Below are 24,492 nucleotides of genomic sequence, written 5' to 3'. Positions count from 1 at the left end.
AATTTTTTGAATGACGAATTTGCAGGGGGAGGGGGGGGGGGGGGAGGGGAGAGACAAAAAAATCGCTTACAATCAATTAAACCAGTAACTTGTATTAAAGATGATGTGGTGACTGATGAAGAGTGAAAAATGTACATAAAAAAGAAGCAATTAATGTTGAGCAACTAAACATTTGTTCTTCTGAGCAGAAAGGAAACTGTAAAATTCACATTTCTTTTTTATGTACCTGTCCACCAATCATAATTTCATATTTAAGGTGGGTAGAGGTCTGTCCTCTCAATCATTATTTTAAAAATTCTATTATTTAATGTTTATTGAAAAATGTGGTACCTGTTCTTGCACTAGAAAGAACTTCAGGTCATTTACTTTTTTTTTAATTTTCATCTTTTTTTCAAATTAGTGCTCTTTTATTGATGCAGGACTGCCAAGCACACACAACAACGTTACAGGAAGAAAGGCAATGTCAGAAATGGGTCCAAGTAATGGTCCCACTCCATCACCTACGCCAACAAGTACACTTCGAAGGATACATCGGAGATCACAGGTAAGCATGGATCATTAGAACATGATCCCAATCTGTTTGAAAATAGTTAATTTCATTAATAGCCAAATTTTTATGAGATAATACCATCACAGTTCTTGAGTCTGCTGCCACATTCTGTTCCATGCTTACCACATTTTGGAAGCATGGATACATACTTTTTCTGCATCATCAGAGGTCACCTCTGGTTGGATAAAATTGCTGACACACACAGAGAAAGCTGTCCACAAGTATGTAAAATATGCAGTGAAAGAAAAATAAATGTAAATATTTAATAGTATCAGAAAGAAAAAACATTTGAGGAAACTGGAATTATGAGGCAGAATTGCTTGCCATTACTTATTTAGAGAAGGCAAAATCTTTTGTGCTGTTGATAGACTTCCTGGTCAGTTATTTGTCACAAAACACTGCAAAGACTCATGAAGTTCAGAGTTTGAAGAGGTTTTGACCCAGCATATCTCTAAAAGATGATGATAGGCAGGTAGAAAAGATTGACTTGGTAAAATTCTGGGACTAAAACTTGATGATAAATTCACCATGGGGGGGAGAGGCAGGATAACACAAAACTTTTAAAAAAAAATCTAAACAAATCTTTATTTGTAATTTCAGATGTTGTCAGATATAGGTCAGTACCACCTGAGTCATCCTTGTCTTTTTACATATGTGACCATCTGGTGCCTTTCCTATTTCATCTCCCAAAGCAACCAATTCATCTTCTGTTGTATTCCTTTCCTCCCATTTCAGTCTGGTGTTCCCTCTAAATCCCTCCACATTCTATATTTCCTTGTATTTGCCTGGGCCCCATCACTATAATTTCCTGCTCTTTGCAATTTCTTCAGTTTTAGTCTCCAGTTCATAATCTACATCTGCCTCTGGAAATGCCTTACAGTTTAAAATCTGGTTTTTAAATCTCTCTCTTACCATCATGTAATCAGCCAGAAACTGTCCACTGTCCTCAAGCCTTGTCCACATATACAGCTTTCATTCATGATTCTTAAACCAAGTATTATTGATGATTATATTATGCTCTGAGCAAAATTATACCAGACAGCATCCTCTTTCATTCCCTTTTCACAGTCCATGTTCTCCTACTATTTTTCCTTTTCTTTCTTTTGCTACGACCAAATTCCAGTTACCCATCATAATTAAATTTTCATCTCCTTTAACTGTTTGAATACTCTCCATCATCTCACCATAAATTCTTTCAATAGGGATCTAGCATTCCAAATTCTGATCCATAAAATGCCAATCTTGATTTTTTTTTTTTTTTTCTGAAGACACATCCTCCTGATTAGTCCCTGCCCAGATATCCAAATGGGGGAATATTTTACCATTGGAATATTTTACGCAAGAGGAGCCTATCATCATTAAGCCATACAGTCTATCTGCATGCACTTGGGGAAAAAATAACGGCTGTAGAATTCCTGTTCTTTCAGCTGTTTGCAATAACACAGACACACCAATGTCATGTTGGCAAATGTTATGAGATCAGATTAGTCAGTCATCCATGCTCCTGGAACTACTGAAATGGCTGCTGTGCCCCTCTTCATGAAACATGGATTAGTCTGGCCTCACCACAGATGCCCCTCCATTGCGGCTGCACCTACGGTAAAGCTACCTGTATCACGGAGAACCACAAGCCACCCCAACTTGGTAAGGTCCACGGTTCAGGGGAAGGAAATAAAAATAAAAGAACTTTGGTTTTCTTTCTTTCTGATTTTTCCACATTCCATGATTCTCTTCCTTACAATGCTGTGTTCATACGTACATTATAAGGAATTTCTTCTTCAGTTTACAGCCTATGTTGGGTACTAGCAGACTTCTTTTAGTGAAGAATGCCCTCTTTTATTGTGTTGTTCTGCCTCTTATATTATCAGTGCTTCATCTCCCATGTGTTATTTTGCTTCTAATATGGCAGAATTCCTTAACTTGAACTGATACATTGTCCCCAATTTTTATTTTAAATTTATTGTTACTCTCATTTCTGCTGCTCCTCATTACTGTACATTTGTCTCCCTTTGGTTTACTATCAAGCCATATTATGTGCTCATAAGATTGTTCATGTCATTCAACAGGCACTGTACAATTCTTCCTTACTTTTACTGATGATGGCAGTGTCATCAACACATAAGAAGCCAGAATGTTTACACACATCATCAAGCATTGTCTAACTGCCAGCATGCTGGCTTATACTTCTTGTTGTCATGCTGCATCAGTTACTTTAACATAGTCATTATTGTTAAAATTACAGCTGTTATTATCATAAACTGTAGCTTGTTATGCAGAGTAGCAGCATATAATATTCATTACTAACTCCATTCACAATGTAAATTTTATTGTATCACAGTTCAAAGAAAAATGATTGGATCTGCTGGAGTGGCATGATGAAAGATTGTATCTGAACTGCCTCAGAAAGAAGGCAACCAAATTTTACCGTTAGTGTAACAGAATCTAGTTAAAAGCCTTCTAGCAAGACTAAAATAGTAGCAAAAGGTGCTCCCACACATTATTATTTACATGGCTTGTATAAGGATCTAGTTCAAAATAAATAATAAGCTGTAACTTGACACATTGTAAGGCAATAGTTCAAGGTGTAAAGACAGTATGACAAATAGCTCCCTAGTAGTTTGAATATCTTCTTCTGGCAGACCTTGTACTTCCACTGCGCAAAAAAAAAAAAAAAAAAAAAAAAAAAAAAAATAATAATAATAATAATAATAATAATAATAATAATAATAATAAACCTTTTACATTCAGTATAATGTGAATAAAAGACTTGTCAGAGATAATGAAAGGAATTCCTGAGTTATCTCAACTATGAACGAACAATTCTTTCATAGAGCATAGCAAATAATTTATTAAGCATCAAAACACTTGTGAGGAGCACAAATACACACACACTTAACACACATTGAAGAAGCCATCATTACATCTCAAAAAAGATCATACTCAGTCATTTCACTGGAGTTAATTGATTAGTCAATATTGTGGTGACCAAAGGGGCTCCCCTCACTTGAAAAGCTTTAGAGACTACACAGCTTGAACTGATGGCATATTGTGCCTCATCTGACTTATATCCTCCCCAAGGACTTTGGGGGAGGTGACCTACCCATGCCTGTGGCCGGGCCAATTCTTGACAGAGGTGGAAACAGCAGGAGCTATAGTGAACACCTCGGCATAAGTTGGCACACTGGGAGGCAGTGTGTTTTAAGTTTCAGAGAGTGAAGCCATCTCACCCCCTCCTTTATTGTGCATATGATAGCCTGGTGCAACAGGAATTTCTGAATATTTGCATTTTATTTGTCTGCCAGTGCAAGTGAATAGTGGTGTAGCAGGTGGTGGGACAGGGGTGTCTGCGTTCCCCAATAAGGGTGTCGCTTGAGACAAAGTTCAGAGGGGTGTTGCGACAGAGGTTAGTGGCACAGTTTGGTTGCACAGTAGTTCATTTTGGGGAGGAATAATGAAGGCAGGTTTGAGACTTTCTATTAATACTGTCTCAGTGGCTCTTCCCTTGTGGATGATGAGTGTTAGGTCCCTCGAGAGCACTCCGTATGGAGAGTATAGGGAAGTAAGAGGTGGCTGATCATCGTGCAGCCATACATGTGTTGATGTGAGTAGATCTTTGAAGATTAACTGATCACATTGACCATAGCATTGTTGGTTGCATGGGTGTAGACAACTGATGCATTGTTCCAATTTTTTATGGAAGTTCAGCTGGTCCCCAGGTGTCTGTGCTGGTGAAGGCATGATGAGGTCACCCAGTACCCGCAGTTGTTCACTGAAGACTGGTTGTGGTGGAGAGCAGATCAAGTCCTCTTTTAGTGTTGTCTAGGGGCCAAACAGCGCCCAGAGCAGTGTATCAGTCCATGACTCTTTGTGGCACATGATGATAGATTTGAGTGACTGATGCATGCATTCAACAATGCCATCGCTACCAAGGTGATAGCTCATGGTATGAAGGTGATGGATACCATACAAGTTGAGTGAGTAGTTCAATAGTGATGGATCAAACTGATGACTGCAGTCAATTGTGATGGTGAGAGGAATGCCATGGTGAGAAAAGTAGCAACAGATTTAGCGGTGATGATAGTGAGAGGTGTGGCCTCAGGCCACCTGTGTAACAAACAACAATTGTTAGGAGCTACGGTTGTCCATCAATGCATGGTAGTGGGCCAACCAGATTGAAATGGATGTGGACAAAGCATGCCACTGGTAGAGGAAAGTCCTGAGTAGTGGCATGCACATGCCATGAGATTTTCTTTCACCTGACATGCAAGGCAGAAACGGGTCAATGTGTGACTGTTCTATTTGACCCCAGACCAGATGACCTTGCTCATCACCAATTTGACCATTGCCAATACTGGGATGTGACATGTTGTGGATTGTGTTGAGTTTTTGTGGGATGAGCAAACGTTAATCGGTTGCCACCACTGTCACACCATATTTCATATGAGGAACCATCAACCAGTACACACGCCAGGCAAACTGAAACAGAGTTTGCACGGTGGACATACTCTTGAATGAAGGTGTTTGTGCACTGGCTATCTGCAATCTTTATCCAGCACACCATAGTAACACTTGCAACCAATCATGAGAGGTTATCAGCAACAGTGTCGTCTTTGCGTTTGATATGGTGAATGGTGAATGTTGGTTGTAAATTGAGCCCTGGAGTCTGCATGTCTGGCTTGACGTGGTGAGGCATGTTCCATTAGCCATTTGAGAAAGTTTTGATCTTCTAGTATAGGCTGGAAATGTTTGATGGCAAGGTACATGGCCAGCAGTTCTCATTTGATGTCACCCAATTTTGTTTGTGCTTCTTTCAGATGCCTGGAGAAGAATGCTCCAGGTTGCCACGAACCATGTACTTGTTGTTGTAAGGCTGCACCACCTCTACCTGAATAGTTTCAAGAAAGAGCCCAATTGGTGCCTCAGGCTTTGGATGTGCAAGCATTGTAGCCTCAGATAGTGCTGTTTTTGGAGTTTTGAATGCTACAGCTACTTGTGCATTTCATGGGACCTTCCTATTGCTGGAGATATTTTTGCCCAAGAGGAGTCAATCAAGAGGCTATTGTGTCACTGTTACATTTTGTAGATAACAATGATAATAATTTATCAATCCAATGAATCATCAGAGTTCTTTGTATGTTGTATGGTGTGGCATATCTTGAATGGCAGAAACCTTTTCCTGCAGTGGAGCTAAGCCAGGATGGGAAACTTCGTAGCCCAAAAAGGAAACTTCAGGTTTGGTGAACACACACTTCTCAGGATTGATGACAATACCACAATCCTCAAGACACTGAAAGAGCCGACAAAGATGTTGAAAATAATCTTTCAGGGATTTGGAGAAGATCAAAATGTCATCAACATAGCAGAAGACAAATGAGGGATCATGCAAAACACCATGTATAAATGACTGCATGTTTTTGTGGTGTTACATAATCTATAAGGCATAAAGCTGTACTGGTATAGTCCAAACACTGTTATGATGGCCACTTTTTGATAGCCTGCCACTGTGGCCGAGCAGTTCTAGGCACTTCAGTCCGGAACCGCACTGCTGCTATGGTCGCAGGTTCGAATCCTGCCTCAGCATGGATTTGTGTGGTGTCCTTAGGTTAGTTAGGTTTTAGTAGCTCTAAGTCTAAGGGGCTGATGACCTCAGATTTTAAGTCCCATGGTGCTTAGAGCCATTTGAGCCATTTTTTGATATCCTCTTTGGCCATAGGAATTTGGGACAATACCTTAACAGAATCAATGGCACTGGATACACAAAGTGTGTGGCTGAAGTCTGCAGTACTGGGGATCAGGTAACTGTCTGGTAAGGTTGTTGTTGTTGTTGTGGTCTTCAGTCCTGAGACTGGTTTGATGCAGCTCTCCATGCTACTCTATCCTGTGCAAGCTTTTTCATCTCCCAGTACCTACTGCAACCTACATCCTTCTGAATCTGCTTAGTGTATTCATCTCTTGGTCTCCCCCTACGATTTTTACCCTCCACGCTGCCCTCCATACTAAATTGGTGATCCCTTGGTGCCTCAGAACATGTCCTACCAACCGATCCCTTCTTCTAGTCAAGTTGTGCCACAAACTTCTCTTCTCCCCAATCCTATTCAATACTTCCTCATTAGTTATGTGATCTACCCATCTAATCTTCAGCATTCTTCTGTAGCACCACATTTCGAAAGCTTCTATTCTCTTCTTGTCAAAACTATTTATCGTCCATGTTTCACTTCCATACATGGCTACACTCCATACGAATACTTTCAGAAATGACTTCCTGACACTTAAATCAATACTGGATGTTAACAAATTTCTCTTCTTCAGAAACGCTTTCCTTGTCATTGCCAGACTACATTTTATATCCTCTCTACTTCGACCATCATCAGTTATTTTGCTCCCCAAATAGCAAAACTCCTTTATTACTTTAAGTGCCTCATTTCCTAATCTAATTCCCTCAGCATCACCCGACTTAATTAGACTACATTCCATTATCCTTGTTTTGCTTTTGTTGATGTTCATCTTATATCCTCCTTTCAAGACACTGTCCATTCCGTTCAGCTGCTCTTCCAAGTCCTTTGCTGTCTCTGACAGAATTACAATGTCATCGGCGAACCTCAAAGTTTTTATTTCTTCTCCATGAATTTTAATACCTACTCCGAATTTTTCTTTTGTTTCCTTTACTGCTTGCTCAATATACAGATTGAACAACATCGGGGAGAGGCTACAACCCTGTCTCACTCCCTTCCCACCCACTGCTTCCCTTTCGTGCCCCTCGACTCTTATAACTGCCATCTGGTTTCTGTACAAATTGTAAATAGCCTTTCGCTCCCTGTATTTTACCCCTGCCACCTTTAGAATTTGAAAGAGAGTATTCCAGTCAACATTGTCAAAAGCTTTCTCTAAGTCTACAAATGCTAGAAACGTAGGTTTGCCTTTCCTTAATCTTTCTTCTAAGATAAGTCGTAAGGTAAGTATTGCCTCACTTGTTCCAGTGTTTCTACGGAATCCAAACTGATCTTCCCTGAGGTTGGCTTCTACTAGTTTTTCCATTCGTCTGTAAAGAATTCGCGTTAGTATTTTGCAGCTGCGACTTATTAAACTGATAGTTCGGTAATTTTCACATCTGTCAACACCTGCTTTCTTTGGGATTGGAATTATTATATTCTTCTTGAAGTCTGAGGGTATTTCGCCTGTTTCATACATCTTGCTCACCAGATGGTAGAGTTTTGTCAGGACTGGCTCTCCCACGGCCGTCAGTAGTTCCAATGGAATATTGTCTACTCCGGGGGCCTTGTTTTGACTCAGGTCTTTCAGTGCTCTGTCAAACTCTTCACGCAGTATCGTATTTCCCATTTCATCTTCATCTACATCCTCTTCCATTTCCATAATATTGTCCTCAAGTACATCGCCCTTGTATAGACCCTCTATATACTCCTTCCACCTTTCTGCTTTCCCTTCTTTGCTTAGAACTGGGTTTCCATCTGAGCTCTTGATATTCATACAAGTCGTTCTCTTATCTCCAAAGGTCTCTTTAATTTTCCTGTAGGCGGTATCTATCTTACCCCTAGTGAGATAGGCCTCCACATCCTTACATTTGTCCTCTAGCCATCCCTGCTTAGCCATTTTGCACTTCCTGTTGATCTCATCTTTGAGACGTTTGTATTCCTTTTTGCCTGTTTCACTTACTGCATTTTTATATTTTTTCCTTTCATCAATTAAATTCAATATTTCTTCTGTTACCCAAGGATTTCTACTAGCCCTCGTCTTTTTACCTACTTGATCCTCTGCTGCCTTCACTACTTCATCCCTCAAAGCTACCCATTCTTCTTCTACTGTATTTATTTCCACCATTCCTGTCAATTGCTCCCTTATGCTCTCCCTGAATCTCTGTACAACCTCTGGTTCTTTTAGTTTATCCAGGTCCCATCTCCTTAAATTCCCACCTTTTTGCAGTTTCTTCAGTTTTAATCTACAGGTCATAACCAATAGATTGTGGTCAGAGTCCACATCTGCCCCTGGAAATGTCTTACAATTTAAAACCTGGTTCCTAAATCTCTGTCTTACCATTATATAATCTATCTGATACCTTTTAGTATCTCCAGGGTTCTTCCATGTATACAACCTTCTTTCATGATTCTTAAACCAAGTGTTAGTTATGATTATGTTGTGCTCTGTGCAAAATTCTACCAGGCGGCTTCCTCTTTCATTTCTGTCCCCCAATCCATATTCACCTACTATCTTTCCTTCTCTCCCTTTTCCTACACTCGAATTCCAGTCACCCATGACTATTAAATTTTCGTCTCCCTTCACAATCTGAATAATTTCTTTTATTTCATCATACATTTCTTCAATTTCTTCGTCATCTGCAGAGCTAGTTGGCATATAAACTTGTACTACTGTAGTAGGTGTGGGCTTCGTATCTATCTTGGCCACAATAATGCGTTCACTATGCTGTTTGTAGTAGATTACCCGCATTCCTATTTTCCTATTCATTATTAAACCTACTCCTGCATTACCCCTATTTGATTTTGTGTTTATAACCCTGTAGTCACCTGACCAGAAGTCTTGTTCCTCCTGCCACCAAACTTCACTAATTCCCACTATATCTAACTTCAACCTATCCATTTCCCTTTTTAAATTTTCTAATCTACCTGCCCGATTAAGGGATCTGACATTCCACGCTCCGATCCGTAGAAAGCCAGTTTTCTTTCTCCTGATAACAACATCCTCTTGAGTAGTCCCCGCCCGGAGATCCGAATGGGGGACTATTTTACCTCCGGAATATTTTACCCAAGAGGACGCCATCATCATGTAATCATACAGTAAAGCTGCATGCCCTCGGGAAAAATTACGGCTGTAGTTTCCTCTTGCTTTCAGCCGTTCGCAGTACCAGCACAGCAAGGCCGTTTTGGTTATTGTTACAAGGCCAGATCAGTCAATCATCCAGACTGTTGCCCTTGCAACTACTGAAAAGGCTGCTGCCCCTCTTCAGGAACCACACGTTTGTCTGGCCTCTCAACAGATACCCCTCCGTTGTGGTTGCACCTACGATACGGCTATCTGTATCGCTGAAGCACGCAAGCCTCCCCACCAACGGCAAGGTCCATGGTTCATGGGGGGGGGCGGGGGGGGGGGGGTCTGGTAAGGTATGAGTTATTATAATGTAGCCACGTAGCCTCCACGCACCATCTTTCTTTTTTGTCATCTGGAGTGGTGACAGCCAGTCACTGTCTGACCCAGACAAAATGCCCTCTGTTAACATTTTGTTCATGAACTGTTGTGCTGCTTTGAATTTATCTGGAGGTAGGTGACATGCATGGGAGAAGATAGGCTGTCCAGGAGTTGTTTTGAAGTGATGCTGTGTGGTGTGTAAATGTTTTTTACCTGTTGTTGTGGGGTCTGTCAGAGTGGGAAATTCATGCAATAATTGAGCACCGATAGTTTCACTGGAGGTGGCTTAGAGTTCATTGCCTGTCATCGATACAGTACAGCAAGGAACAGGTTGCTTCTCATGTTCCACACATGTGTGCAATCCGCATTTAGTGCAGTATGGCGCGGAGATCTTCATGCGAACGAAAGTGAGCTCAGCACACTCATCATGAACTGGTGTGGGCAATATGAGAGGTGGGAGATTATCAGTGTGCACTCTCACTAAACACCTACTAAGTCCAACATCACTTTGAAAAAATAGGAAATCAGTTCCAATGATCAGACCACTAACCTTAGCAATAATGAACTCCCACAATGGGCAGAAGGAAGGGCAGAAATTTAGTATGGGGGTGTGGCTGAAGATGGTTCAGAGCACATATGCTATAGCAAAACATTAATTTCCATGCCAGAGTCAGCTGGAAATTTGTAACCAGTGTTCCTGTTCTTGTTAAACAGCCCATTGGAGTCTTGTAGTGCTGCAGTTGTCATGTTGCTGCAGTCTAGGGCACTGGTTGTGGTTGGGTGTGTGTCATTTGGATGACAAGCAGGAATGCCCACTAATGCTCATCATTCACATTTGGGTATGCACAAGGTGTAGAACTTTTTTCGCATTAGCACCAAACCTTCTTTGGAACCAACATCAAGTGGAAGAGTCACTTGTGTTACTGGTGAAATTTGGCTTTTTGCATCTAGAGATTTGTTGGGGGTTGCGAAATGACATTGAATTTCAGCACTGATATGATTTGCTTATTGTATACATGTTGTGATGTAGCATGCGTCAGAGCTAGCTTTGTGTGTTGTAGTCATGCATGTTATAGGGCCACTAGTCATTACATTGTAGGATAAGTGCAGTCCAGGATGTCTCTCAGATGCACATGATAATTGATCACAACAAACACAGTCTTCAAAATAACTAGCCATAATATCCACCTTATTAGCTAAATTTGTGAGTGGCAAATTAGTGTGAGCAGCTAACACAGATTGTAACTTTGCCTGAAGCTTGTTGAGTCATGTAAGGTGTAAAGCAGTCTCAATTAACAGGTCTTTGTATGCAAATGAAAGTAATTTACACAGCAGCTCTGAAGGCTTCAAACGCACACAGGTTTGGGATGAGCATAAGTTTTTAAAACTTTCACAGAGTGGTAGACAATAATGTTCAATTAGAGCCTGTGGCAGGTTGGCATATGATTGTTCATGCAGCACATGTTCCACATTTTTGATGTGATCAGAGTCTAGTCATGCTAACACTAATTCATGTTTGTCAAAGTCATGGTGCACTCCGTGTTTGTAAAATATTTCTTCCACTTGAATAAACCATAATTTACTGCTTGTTGATCGGTTGAGGTGGTGAAGTGGTTAGCACACTGGACTCACATTTGGGAGGATGACAGTTCAAACCCGCCATCCTGATTAAGGTTTCCTGTGATTTCTCTAAATCGCTTCAGGAAAATGCTGGGGTAGTTCCTTTGAAAGGGCACAGCTGGCTTCCTACCCATCCTTCCCTAGTCTGATGGGACCAATGATCTTGCTGTTTGGTCCCCTCCATCAAATCAACCAACCAATCAACAACTGTTTGTTGACTAAAATGGCGGCAGTCTTGCATTACCAATGTTGGGTGGAGATGAAACATATGCGGGTCCAGATTGGCATAATGAGTTATTTGCTCAGCTGTGGCCAAAGTAGAAGCCGTTGGTGTAGAAACTGGTGTCTGTTACTGCTTGATTGATGCTGAAAACGGCTCTGAAGTAAGACGCAACAGTGATGGATCTGACTCAGTTGACATCAGTCTATCCATGTTCTAGTCAGGGTCACCAATATTGGAGATAATGAAAGGAATTTTTGAGTTATCTCAACTACGAATGAACAACCCAACACTGTCACAGAGCACAGCAAATAATTTATTAAGCATCAAAACACTTATGAGGAGCACAGATACCTATACACTCAACTCACGTTGAAGAAGTTTTACACAGTCATTTCACTGGAGTTAATCGATTAGCCAGTATTGTGGTCACCACAGACTATATTTGCTGAATAATTAAATGTATTTTAATGTGGCCCTTCCACAGCCAACTGCAGGAATGGTTTTTATGAAAAATCTATTAATTTCTTCCCTGCCTCTCATTCACATATTTAGCATCAGTCATCCTTCTCCCTAGTGCAAAACAAATAAATTTTACTGGATAAAATATGCAAATGCCTATAACACACTCATGAGCAGCTGAATTGTCGTGGACAGAAAATGCTCGTATTGCCACAACAAATGGAACAGTTCAGTGTACTCCATGACTGTGATATCACCAGACCTTACATTGGCGGTCAGACTGACTGGAAGTACAGATTGGAAAAGATGTACTTTGTAAGTGCATTTCATTGTTACCAGAGCTTGGCTGCCCAACATATGGGAGATTGTATCTTTGTGGCCACGCAAACACTGGGTTCCACATATGCTACCTCACAAAGTGTGTATAACTGGCACCTCCAGAGTCAGCTACCAGGGATAACAACACGATGAGGCCTGAGGTCACCACTGACTGTTATGGGTTGTAGCAGCAGATATGTGCACAAAATGCTGTAAATCACATAAAAATCCAATGTCGTGCAGCAGTCACCATTTAACAGTGCTACAGTCTACAACCATCTCCCTCTGTACAGGATACAGAAGGCATAACCCCAATGTGTTCTTCCACTCACCACATATGCTCAAAATCTGAAAAAAAGACCATCATGATATGTGAATAAATGAACTGCACTTATTAGTGATGTTACATATTGTTACTAGTTGATGACAGAGTAAAAGTACAGTATACTGAAAAACTCATGAGGCAGTGTGTCCCACTGACCAGCTAGGCACTGCTTGCACAGGTGGTGGAGGTATTAAAATGTGGGGGATGTTTACAGTGGATGAAATGGTGTACATGATACATCTGTCATTATCTAACCTACTGTCAAATCACCTGCATTTAGTAGTAATAGTAGTAGTAGTAGTAGTAGTAGTAGTAGCAGCAGCAGCAGTTTTATTCCTCTGTCAATCTCTTTTACAAGGATATTAGTCACGTCTTGGTATTACAATCTAAGAACAACAAAATTAAAGTATTTCACATATATGGACATTTACAGAGTTACAGATCTAGTATGACAAGGGAAGGCTACGTAGTTGGGCGTGGCCTTATAGTAAGAACCATACCATCATTTACCTGAAATAATGTAGGGACACCACGGTAAACCTAAATCAGGACAATTAGAGGAAAACTGGAGCCTCCACCCTCCTGAATACAAGGCAATTCTGTTTAAAACAGTGCTACTTCATTCAGTTTACCTCTAGTGTATGATACTGTTATATAATAATGAAAACAGCTAATGCTACATTTTTCATTCACTTCTCACTCCCAGTCACTGGACACACTACACAGATTATACACACACATATATTGTTTCTTAAAACTACACACGCTATCAATTCATGTCAGGGCCATTTTGTGCACTGCAACTTACCATTTGCTAATCTGGAAAACTGAATCAGTATGTCTCTACACCAAGAGAGATGTCGAGCTCAGAAAGAAGATGTGGAGGGCATTGCATAGTTTTGGGAGAAAGTTGGAGAAAAGGAGAAAAAAATATAGTGTGGAAGTTTCATGTGGAATGTTAAGTGTTTCGTTATCATTATTATTATTATTTATGTGTGTCACATTTTTTTACCAAACCCCTACTCTGTGTTATCTAATCCTTCAATATATATACTGTATTGTTTAACAGGTACTTTTTAACTGCCTTTTTAAATAAATTTGTTTTAACAGCTTCTTCAATCTCTTTGGATAATGTGTTGTACTGTTTTATTTCTTGGTAGAAAGTGCTGTTTTCAGTTTTATGTTTATTCTTTCTCAGTAAATGTAAGTTCATTCTAGATCTTGTTCCATGGTCATGATCAGAGTTCTTTGTGCAGTAATTGTCAATGTTATTTTTTGTGTTCAACTGATTGGTAAATGTATTTACATGGTGCTATCAGAATCCCCAGTGTTTTGAACAGATCTTTATAGTGAGCTTGGCCATTATTTTTGGTTATTGTTCTAATGGCCCTTTTCTGCAGTTTGAAAATTGTGTTCATATTTTGTGCATTTGTTCCCCAAAAATAATGCCATAGTTAAAAATTGAGTGTACGTATGACTAGTTTGTAATTAAGAGACATTGGCTATTATAAAATGATGGTAAGACTCTAAGGACATAATATGCTGATGATATTTTCTTTGCAAGTACCATATCTCTGTGTGTTCACATCACTCAGATGAAAATCAATATTCATGCCTATAAATTTTGCATTAGTTACACAATCTATTGATTGATTGATTTCTTGATCCATCTTTAAGCATTTTTCATGCAACTGATGTCATCATTTATAATGGAAGGAAACATTCCACGTGGGAAAAATTATATATAAAAACAAAGATGAGGTGACTTACCGAACAAAAGCGCTGGCAGGTCAATAGACACACAAACAAACACAAACATACACACAAAATTCAAGCTTTCGCAACAAACTGTTGCCTCATCAGGAAAGAGGGAAGGAGAGGGGAAGACGACAGGAAGTGGGTTTTAAGGGAGAGGGTAAGGAGTCATTCCAATCCCGGGAGCGGAAAGACTTACCTTAGGGGGAAAAAAGGACAGGTATACACTCGCACACACGCACATATCCATCCACACATACAGACACAAGCAGACATATTTAAAGACAAAGAGTTTGGGCAGAGATGTCAGTCGAGGCAGAAGTGTAGAGGCAAAGAAGTTGTTGAAAGACAGGTGAGGTATGAGTGGCGGCAACTTGAAATTAGCGGAGATTGAGGCCTGGCAGATGACGAGAAGAGAGGATATACTGAAGGGCAAGTTCCCATCTCCGGAGTTCGGATAGGTTGGTGTTGGTGGGAAGTATCCAGATAACCCGGACGGTGTAACACTGTGCCAAGATGTGCTGGCTGTGCACCAAGGCATGTTTAGCCACAGGGTGATCCTCATTACCAACAAACACTGTCTGCCTGTGTCCATTCATGCGAATGGACAGTTTGTTGCTGGTCATTCCCACATAGAATGCATCACAGTGTAGGCAGGTCAGTTGGTAAATCATGTGGGTGCTTTCACACGTGGCTCTGCCTCTGATCGTGTACACCTTCCGGGTTACAGGACTGGAGTAGGTGGTGGTGGGAGGGTGCATGGGACAGGTTTTGCATCGGGGGCGGTTACAAGGATAGGAGCCAGAGGGTAGGGAAGGTGGTTTGGGGATTTCATAGGGATGAACTAACAGGTTACGAAGGTTAGGTGGACGGCGGAAAGACACTCTTGGCGGAGTGGGGAGGATTACATGAAGGATGGATCTCATTTCAGGGCAGGATTTGAGGAAGTCGTATCCCTGCTGGAGAGCCACATTCAGAGTCTGGTCCAGTCCCGGAAAGTATCCTGTCACAAGTGGGGCACTTTTGTGGTTCTTCTGTGGGGGATTCTGGGTTTGAGGGGACAAGGAAGTGGCTCTGGTTATTTGCTTCTGTACCAGGTCGGGAGGGTAGTTGCGGGATGCGAAAGCTGTTTTCAGGTTGTTGGTGTAATGATTCAGGGATTCCGGACTGGAGCAGATTCGTTTGCCACGAAGACCTAGGCTGTAGGGAAGGGACCGTTTGATGTGGAATGGGTGGCAGCTGTCATAATGGAGGTACTGTTGCTTGTTGGTGGGTTTGATGTGGACGGACGTGTGAAGTTGGCCATTGGACAGGTGGAGGTCAACGTCAAGGAAAGTGGCATGGGATTTGGAGTAGGACCAGGTGAAACTGATGGAACCAAAGGAGTTGAGGTTGGAGAGGAAATTCTGGAGTTCTTCTTCACTGTGAGTCCAGATCATGAAGATGTCATCAATAAATCTGTACCAAACTTTGGGTTGGCAGACTTGGGTAACCAAGAAGGCTTCCTCTAAGCGACCCATGAATAGGTTGGCGTACGAGGGGGCCATCCTGGTGCCCATGGCTGTTCCCTTTAATTGTTGGTATGTCTGGCCCTCAAAAGTGAAGAAGTTGTGGGTCAGGATGAAGCTGGCTAAGGTGATGAGGAAAGAGGTTTTAGGTAGGGTTTAGGTAGGGTCATCATTTTACATATATTATATAATTACAAAATAAGTAATACATTTTTAACATTCACAATCTATTGAGGTGACATATGCATTTAATTTAACAGTTTGCTATGTGCTGTTCATATGTACACTCTGTTTTTAACTATGATATTATTTCTGGGGAGCAAATGCACAAAATGTGAACACAGTTTTCAAACTGCAGAAAAGGACCATAAGAATTATAACCAAAAATAGCAGCTGTGCTCACTATGTAGACCTGTTTGAAATGCTGAGGATTCCTACCTGGAGTTTCCATTGTTTAATTTAACAGTGTCATTTTCCCTCTTCAAACTCAAATTCATGTCATTTGTTTTCTTTATGTTCAATGACACTTTATTGCTTATTGACTGAATGCAGACATCACTGAGAGTTTCACCTGTTTTCTCTGCAATGAGTTCTCTTATTTTCTCAGTGACTAACATCAGCAGAAAGTATTTTACCCCATGACGAACTAGATTGGGAAATTCACTTATTTTCATCACTAACACGGTTGGTCCTAAAATGGTACTTGAAAATCTCCTATGTTAATGTATTTTGGTTATGATAAGTGGTTTACTAAAAGTTTAGACTTATTTGAGGTATGTGTTATTTCTACTCTTTCTACCCTATCTGCTAGGTATTACTGGAACCGGTCCTTAGGTACCCTTCTTGTTCCTACTGCTTCTGGCTTATTTAATAGAATCTTATGGTCAACAGTATCAAAGGCATTAGAAACATCTAGAAATATGCCTCTAACACACTCATCTTTATCAAGAACATTAAGTACCACTTTTGTGACTTCTACTATGACTGATTCCATATTTCTGCTACTTTGGAAACCAAACTGCAGTTCACTTAAAAGGTTGTATTTATTCAAATAATTCATTAAGCTGTCTTTCGCAATTGATTCTACTGTTTTTGAAGATAGTGACAGCAGAGGTACAAATTCTCTGGAAATTTCCTGATGTGGAGGATTCATTTATTATATTTGTTAAGGTAGCTTGTACTGTATGTTCTCTGTCCATTGTTTCAGTACACATACTCATAGTTCATCTAAGCTTACTGATGTTTTAGTGTTTGTACAGCTCTACTGACTTTCTGTCCAGTGGTCATTAATAACATCATTGTACTTTCTGCCTAATTCTTTAAAGGGGTTATGTAATATTTTGGAAATTTTTGTGGTGACTTCTCTGCAATACTTGATAAAAATGCTCATTCATATAGTTTGCTTCTGTGGATCATTTATTACTTCATCCCCTCCTTGATCAGTATGTTATTATGCCTTTGTTTGCCTCTCTCACCATTTCCTTTTTGATGACACCCAGACTGTTTTGTTTTTGTTCTCTACATTGTATATTATTTTGTCATTAAATTACTTTTTTGCAGCAGTCAGCACCTTCCTATAAATCTTTTTGCAGCTATGAATTTAAAAACTCTGGCTCATTATGACTCTTTTTCATTAAACTGAGATACTTAAGGGTTTGGAAGGACTTTTTAATACCAAGTGTTATGCATTTGTTTTTGTGAGACATTGAGTGCATCATGGACACTACTGACTGAAATATATGCAGCTTGGTCACAGTTCCAACCAGTCTCTGTGAGTTGTGGCTGGTAGTCGAGCAGTCACGTATCTTGATGCCTCTCCAATTCATACAGTGTCTTATGAAGCCCTTTGCACTTGTTTTATTTTGCCCTTAAAAATTTCTATGTTTGTCTTTAATATGGTACTATGTGGTCATGATTTGTGTTGTTGTTATTGCTGATGATGATACTGATGATTTTGTATATATGTATCATACTATTGCTCTCTTATTAATATTCAATTTTTCTAAATTTGTATGCATAACTACTTCTAATGTGTTTGACAGAGTATGAAAATTTAATTCTGTGATATTACCAGCATAGCTTCAAATACTCCGGAAAATTCAGTTTTTTGTATCGCCAGTTATTCATATATTCAGTAAATTTATTTCTTTAAATTTTAGAAGTCCATTCCAAGACCTGAGCATCAAGAATATGCGAATCAAGCTCAGAGCAATGGTCTAAGGGAAAGTCAGTGCTTTTCTGAACCACCTCCAGATGTCATCACACCTCCTTCACAACAAACAAACAATAGCAACCAGATGCAGCCATCATGGAAAGGACACACAACGTGTGGGGTGAAGCCAATGTTGTTATTAACTTCAGTGCCCAACACAGACCCATACAAAGGGTCACAAATAATTAAAGACTTGCCACATGCAACAAATAATTATAATGCTCACAGTCTGTCCAGCTTTGCGGTGCCTTATCCTGCCTATGCACCAGTCACTAGGCATGGACAGTATCAATCAGTGTATCACCAGTCATCTCAAAGTGAACCTGGAAATCACAACAGTCATGGCACATAAACTACTATGTCATACTGTATCTGTTTTGTAAAGCATGTTCAAACTATGTCAGCTCAGTGACTGATAATCATTTAAAAGGACAATGTATAGTTTTCCATTTAAATGAGGTGTACATCATTTGATAAGAAGAAACCTGACTTTTTATGAGATCTGTACATACTCCCAGTTAATAAATTTATTTTTACCATTGAATCCTTACCATTGTATAATTCAAAATACTATGATGATGCTGAGAGAGAACAAGCTGTATCTGGTATTGAAAGTATTAGGACAACTATATGTACTGTAAATGTCATGATCTGTTGAACTTTTAGAGAACTGAACTAAGCAAGAAAATATTAATACTGCTCTCTTTATGAACTGACTAAACCTAATGTCTGTTCCCCTCCATTATGTTTCAAGTCAAATATCATGACAACATCAAATTCTTTCAGCCATAGCACTTCTACAATTGTCTAACTGTGATAAATGTGTTATTATTGCTGTTGTTACCCTTTTTATACTCATGGACTATATGTATGCTACAAGAGATTTATTTCCTTTATTGCTTCTTATTCCAGCTTACATGTTGTGAATTGGTAACAGTAATAAATAAATGGACAATGTCACTATCAGGATCAAAAATTTTTGAATGTAGATAAGTGTATACATCATAAATGAATGCATTTTCAGCTTGAAGGTCACACTAACATTTTTTTTCCTTGTATGTAAAAATGTGAAGACAGAATTCATGACTTTAGTGAGGTCTTATGTGTTATAAAAGTTATTGTGAAGACTGGCAGGCAGGCAGCATAAATAAAGGACAAACGAAAATATATCTAATAACTGCATTTCTTTACTGAATACTGAGTTGTTTCTTGACAGAGTTGCATGCTAATCAGTAACTCAGTGTTAGTACAATTTTCAAGCAGACCTATTTGTGGCAAATAATATTTAGTTAGAAAATTTTATTTGAGATGATGTCCCTAGCATACATTATCCTTCAGATCACAAATCTCTGTATAAAAAATAAAAAAGAATAATACACACACACACACACACACACACACACACACACACACACACACAACATTAAAAAAAGATACATCTTTAGTTGTTGAGAAATGAAGCGTTTACAATTGTGATATTCAAGGATATTAGGCTTGAGAGACTTATACGGAATTACCCAGCAAGTTAAGAAAAATGGACTGTCAGTTGTACATTACCAATGTCTGATCAGAAAAAGTTTTGAAAACCAAAAGATGTAATTAAGCTGTGGCCACTTACTTCCAGCTGCTTGAGAAAATCTCTATCTACTGCCATAACTAGTTTCGAGTAAATCTCCAAATTATCTTCTGGGGCAAGCTATTTATTCAACTGTCATGTCCCATAGATTGCATCATGAAGGAGAACCTTACAGAATGTGGAACAAATCAGGTACACAGCAACATAGTTAAAACAGATATTAGAAACAGCATCTATAATTAATTATCATTAATATGTGATAGAGCAATACAGCATAGTAAAAGGTGTACACATTGGTCTAACAACTTGAAAAATAAAATGTAAATGATAGAAATAAGTTTCTTTGATGTTGCCTCTACCCGTCAGTTGTTTTCATGAAGGAAAGGATCCTCAAATGACACTTTAATGAACTAAGGTATAGGTATTTTTAGCATACTGTGTACAGCTAACAGAGACAAAAAATTATTCAAATGCTAGAATTTGAAACCAAAAGTTCCTTCATCTGGGTACTAGCCCTAATTTCCTACAAACCTTTCCTCTTCATCTAGGTAAAGAAACCTCTGATTCTGAGCTTTTTGGTCAGACTAAAGCAGCAAAACAAATCACATTACCTACCATTAGGAAAGTGAGCGCAACCAGTGACAGTGATATGATTTATAAATTATAGAACGCAGCAATGAGTCATCCTTTTTCTTCCAGGTTTTATTTGGCAAATCAAGATTTTGGCTAGTGTCTAGCCATTATCAATGCACTATTTTCTATTCTTGATGCAAGGCAGTTCCCTGTTGTTCAGGCGACAGTCACATTTCTGTGAATACTCAGTATTGACGCCCAAACAACAGGGAACTGACATGCATCCGTACTAGAAAATAGTGCATTCATAATGGCTAGGCACTAGCTGAAATCTGGATTTTCCAAATAAAACCTGCAAAAAAAGGGACAAATGATTGCTGCACTCTATAATTTATAAAGCAAAACATATGCTGAAATCAAATAGGCGCCTAAGCTCTTAGTTATTTGCAGTATAACAGGAGAAGCATACGAATAGCTCTGAACAACAATGCAACATGACACAACATCTAAACATCCAGATTACATAATGCTTTGTGTACACAATTTCAGGTAAAACTGTTATTGCATATTATACAAATGGCATTTTTTGTTTTTCTGAAACAATTTCCATCACAACATAACAATAGATTTAGATGAATATTTCACACATCGCATTTTTTGGCAAATAGATTCATTGCTCTGTTGTCTCTTTTGAACTGTTTCTGCATTCTCATAACTTTCCTGATACAATATTACTAGAACACTAGTTGTTCATTTCCATAATTCATTGTAATATTTTGTACAGCTTCATCCATTCAGAGTTACTTAAATACTTGAAGTTAAACTGCAACTCATCTACAATTCACATTACACCTATACATGCAACAGACTGTCGTATCTGTAATGGTTCAGTGACCACCACTGCTCTGTGGTTACCAATCTTTGACTTTTTACTTTTGGTGCCAGTACAGCTATCATAAGAATTGCATATCATTATTTTACAAAGAGCTTTGTATTTATAATTTGCCATACATGTATAGTTGTGTAAGTCAGTGGTCAGCAAGTTAAAGTCAAAATTGGACAGAAACTGTATCTGATCAGTTGTGCAAGTACAATAACAACATACAGCTCTTAACACAATCAAAGTCACCAATTTCACATCCTTTCCCGCTATTTAACACTGTACACTACAATAAGTACTCTTAATTTGGTTGTCACAACAGTAGTGTATATATGCTTATAACCATCTAGCAGTGTGCCAAACATAAGTGAACCAAAATTTTATGAAAGATTTGAATTTATTCAATTTTTTTAATTTGATTTTTTTTTATCCTCAAAATCCTGTTGTGTGCTGTTACAGAGCCATAAACAAGGTTGCAGTTAACTTACTAGCATGCTCTTCCATTATTATTAATGTTTTTTTCTTTCATTTTTTTATTGTTTGCCACCAATAGAAGTCACAACAGAAAACATATGTACTTAGTGCAGACCTCCAGAGCTGTAATTAAGAATATAACATAGTTACTGATTACATTTGTTGTCTAAAAATAAAATGCTGTCCTATAGAAATAGGAATTACATTGTGTTTTGAGTCTGTGTCATGAGTATTCTCGAAAGGAATATTTTACAGGATCAAACCCCTGCTATTTAGCTCATGAGAATATAAGAGGAATTTCTTCAAGTTCAAGATCATAAAAATTAAAGAATGATGCAAGCAAACAATGAAGGCTGTCACAGAATCAATAAATCTGTCAGAATCTGTTCTTTCCTGTAGTTGCAAGAGAAACAAATTTTTGTTACTTTCTCTCATATTTAGCCTATTGTTCAACAACATAGTATTAGTAAAATAAATTGCCAGTTCTGTTGTCCTTTTTTTCTATATTACACACACTTCCCTTACAAGAACTGTCACACATCCTACTAAATGTTAAATCCATTTCACAGCTGTTGTGTTAAATGTAAGACATAAATGGGGAATTCAGAGTAGAACAATTCAGTTACTCATACATCTATTTAAACTGAAATTTTGCATTCTTATGGTCATATGATTTATCCATAAATATCAGTATATAATTTATTCCATATCCTGTTGGCCACTAATAAATGATTAGACCCATGTATGTGCCAGTTTATGTTATGCTGCAAATTAGAAAAACAGTTAGGAAAAGTAAGGTGCTCAAATCAATCAGTACTCTACATGATAACCAATTTAAACAAAAAAAATGGAAGATACTGTTGACAACATAAATAATGACAATAGTAATAGTTTTTGTTAATAACATATAATTTGTATAGAATGCTGTTGCTTTGTTTCTTTTTTATTTTCCATATTTACAATAGGAAAACATTTTATTTTGTTATCTAATACTATTACATCCTGAAATGCAAATTTCATGTTACTGGCAGTGAACACACTCTGAAAGACTGAACTACTAAGTATAAATGTAGCATACTGCCTTCCTAATGAAGTATTACAGTAATTATAACAACTAAGTTGTTCTGAGAACTCATTAAATTTACATGAAAAGTAAATGCAAATAATGTGGTCATGTTTGGTTTGTTAGCAATTATTAGTGCTCATAAAAGCATATAAAGCAACATATCAAGACAAGAGAACAAAAACGTACAGTATCTGGATAAGCCATAAACAAGATTGTTCAGATTTAGAACACATGTAACTGCAACTTAGTGCCATAACACCCCAAAAAATTTGAGTATATGTGTAATAATTGTTTTTAAATTACCTTTACACAGTTACCACATTACTATGTAAAAGAAAATCTATGTTTGTGTACATAAAGATGAAATATATGTGTGAATACTGTAAACTCAACTCCATTCTTCAATACTGTGAACTGTATTTTCTTTTTATCCTTGTCCTGTGTCCCACATGTAGTAGCATTTGGATGTACTTCACAGATGATCAAAAGAATCACATCTGGCTGCGTAACAAGTGGATAATATTTCTTTATTATTTATTGGACTAGTCTCTTTTACACATAATTTATTATAAAATGATAAAAGCATGAACAAAAAAAAAGTTAAAGGTTAACACCCATCATATAGTTGTGGCATTCAGTGGTTGAAAGGCACATGAACAAGTTGCTAAATATTTGAACAATACTATTCTTCAGAGCTAAGCTGTTCAGAAAACACATACACATTACACATACATCTCCCTGCGACTGGATTGTCCCAGCCAACTACTTTGTACCAGCATTGCAGTTCACCTGGGATGAAAAGCTGAATCAGGTAGATTGAGAGGGGGGAGAAAGGAGGTGGGGAGGAAGAGAAAAAGGTGGTTGATGGCTGGAAGGGGCAGGCAGCAAGCACACGGGATGGGATATGAACGTGGCAGCTCAGCTCAGTACTGGTATGGGAAATTGATAGTAGCACTCATTGATGTGGAGTGATAGACTGCAAGGGGGTGACAGAACAAAGAAAAGAGAGATTGCTGAATGATTGAAGTATATGGGATTCATTCACTCCTTCATCCATCCATCCTGTTCCACAAATACAACTGATAAGTCAGGCAGCAGCTTCCAACTGAGCAACAGGGGAGTAACCAATTTTGTGACATTTTATGAGTTCCTATCCAAGATCAAATTATATAGTTTCATGTGTGTGTTTTGGCAGTTTCAATTTTGAATTTTTCCATGGTAATTTAATATTTACGAGGGCATTTCGAAAAGTAAAGATACAATGGCTTGCAGTCCTTAAATAGAACATTTATTTTGAAAATGTCAGTTACATCTTATTAACTGGATTATTTGTTATTTTTCGACATAATCACCCCCGTTATCCAAACATTTGTTAAGTCGGTGCATAAGCTTTTGTATCCCACAGTCACAGCAGGTTGCCGCCTGTTGTCGGAACCACATTTCAACTTCATCTTTGACTACTTCATCATCGTGGAAAGATTTTCCACCAAGATGTGACTGCAGGTAATGGAAGACATGGAAGTTGGTGTGTGCAATGTCCGGCCTGTATGGCAGGTGGTCCAATACGTCCCATTTGAATTGTTTGAGTGGTGCTTTGGTTACGAGCGCTTTGTGAGGCCGAGCATTGTCATGAAATAAGCGGACTTCACTTGTCAGCATTCCCCTGCGTTTGTTTTTAATTGCCCTTCAAAGACATTTCAAAGTCTGGCAATATGCAGCAGCATTAATTGTCATTCCAGGAGGCATAAATTCCAACAGAAGAATGTCTTGTCTGTCCCAAAGAACAGAAGCCATGAT

The 24,492-nt window shown here is 38.7% G+C and overlaps 1 protein-coding gene across 1 annotated transcript in view; it reads left to right on the top strand.

The window, feature by feature from the left end:
- LOC124597969 (roundabout homolog 2-like) overlaps positions 1-23,082 on the top strand; it is a 699,738-nt gene extending 676,656 nt beyond the window's left edge. Inside the window, exons 16-17 of the mRNA XM_047135972.1 lie at positions 420-544; positions 18,074-23,082. Of these exons, the coding sequence (XP_046991928.1) occupies positions 420-544; positions 18,074-18,478 (530 nt within the window). The 3' untranslated portion in view covers positions 18,479-23,082. The remainder of the gene's footprint in view (positions 1-419; positions 545-18,073) is intronic.
- Positions 23,083-24,492: the final 1,410 nt, after the last annotated feature.

Source organism: Schistocerca americana, chromosome 1 (genome assembly GCF_021461395.2).
Source record: "Schistocerca americana isolate TAMUIC-IGC-003095 chromosome 1, iqSchAmer2.1, whole genome shotgun sequence".
In the NCBI taxonomy this organism is placed as follows: domain Eukaryota; kingdom Metazoa; phylum Arthropoda; class Insecta; order Orthoptera; family Acrididae; genus Schistocerca; species Schistocerca americana.
The sequence above is the reverse complement of the archived record's forward strand: the minus strand, read 5'-3'. Positions and strand labels throughout refer to the sequence as shown.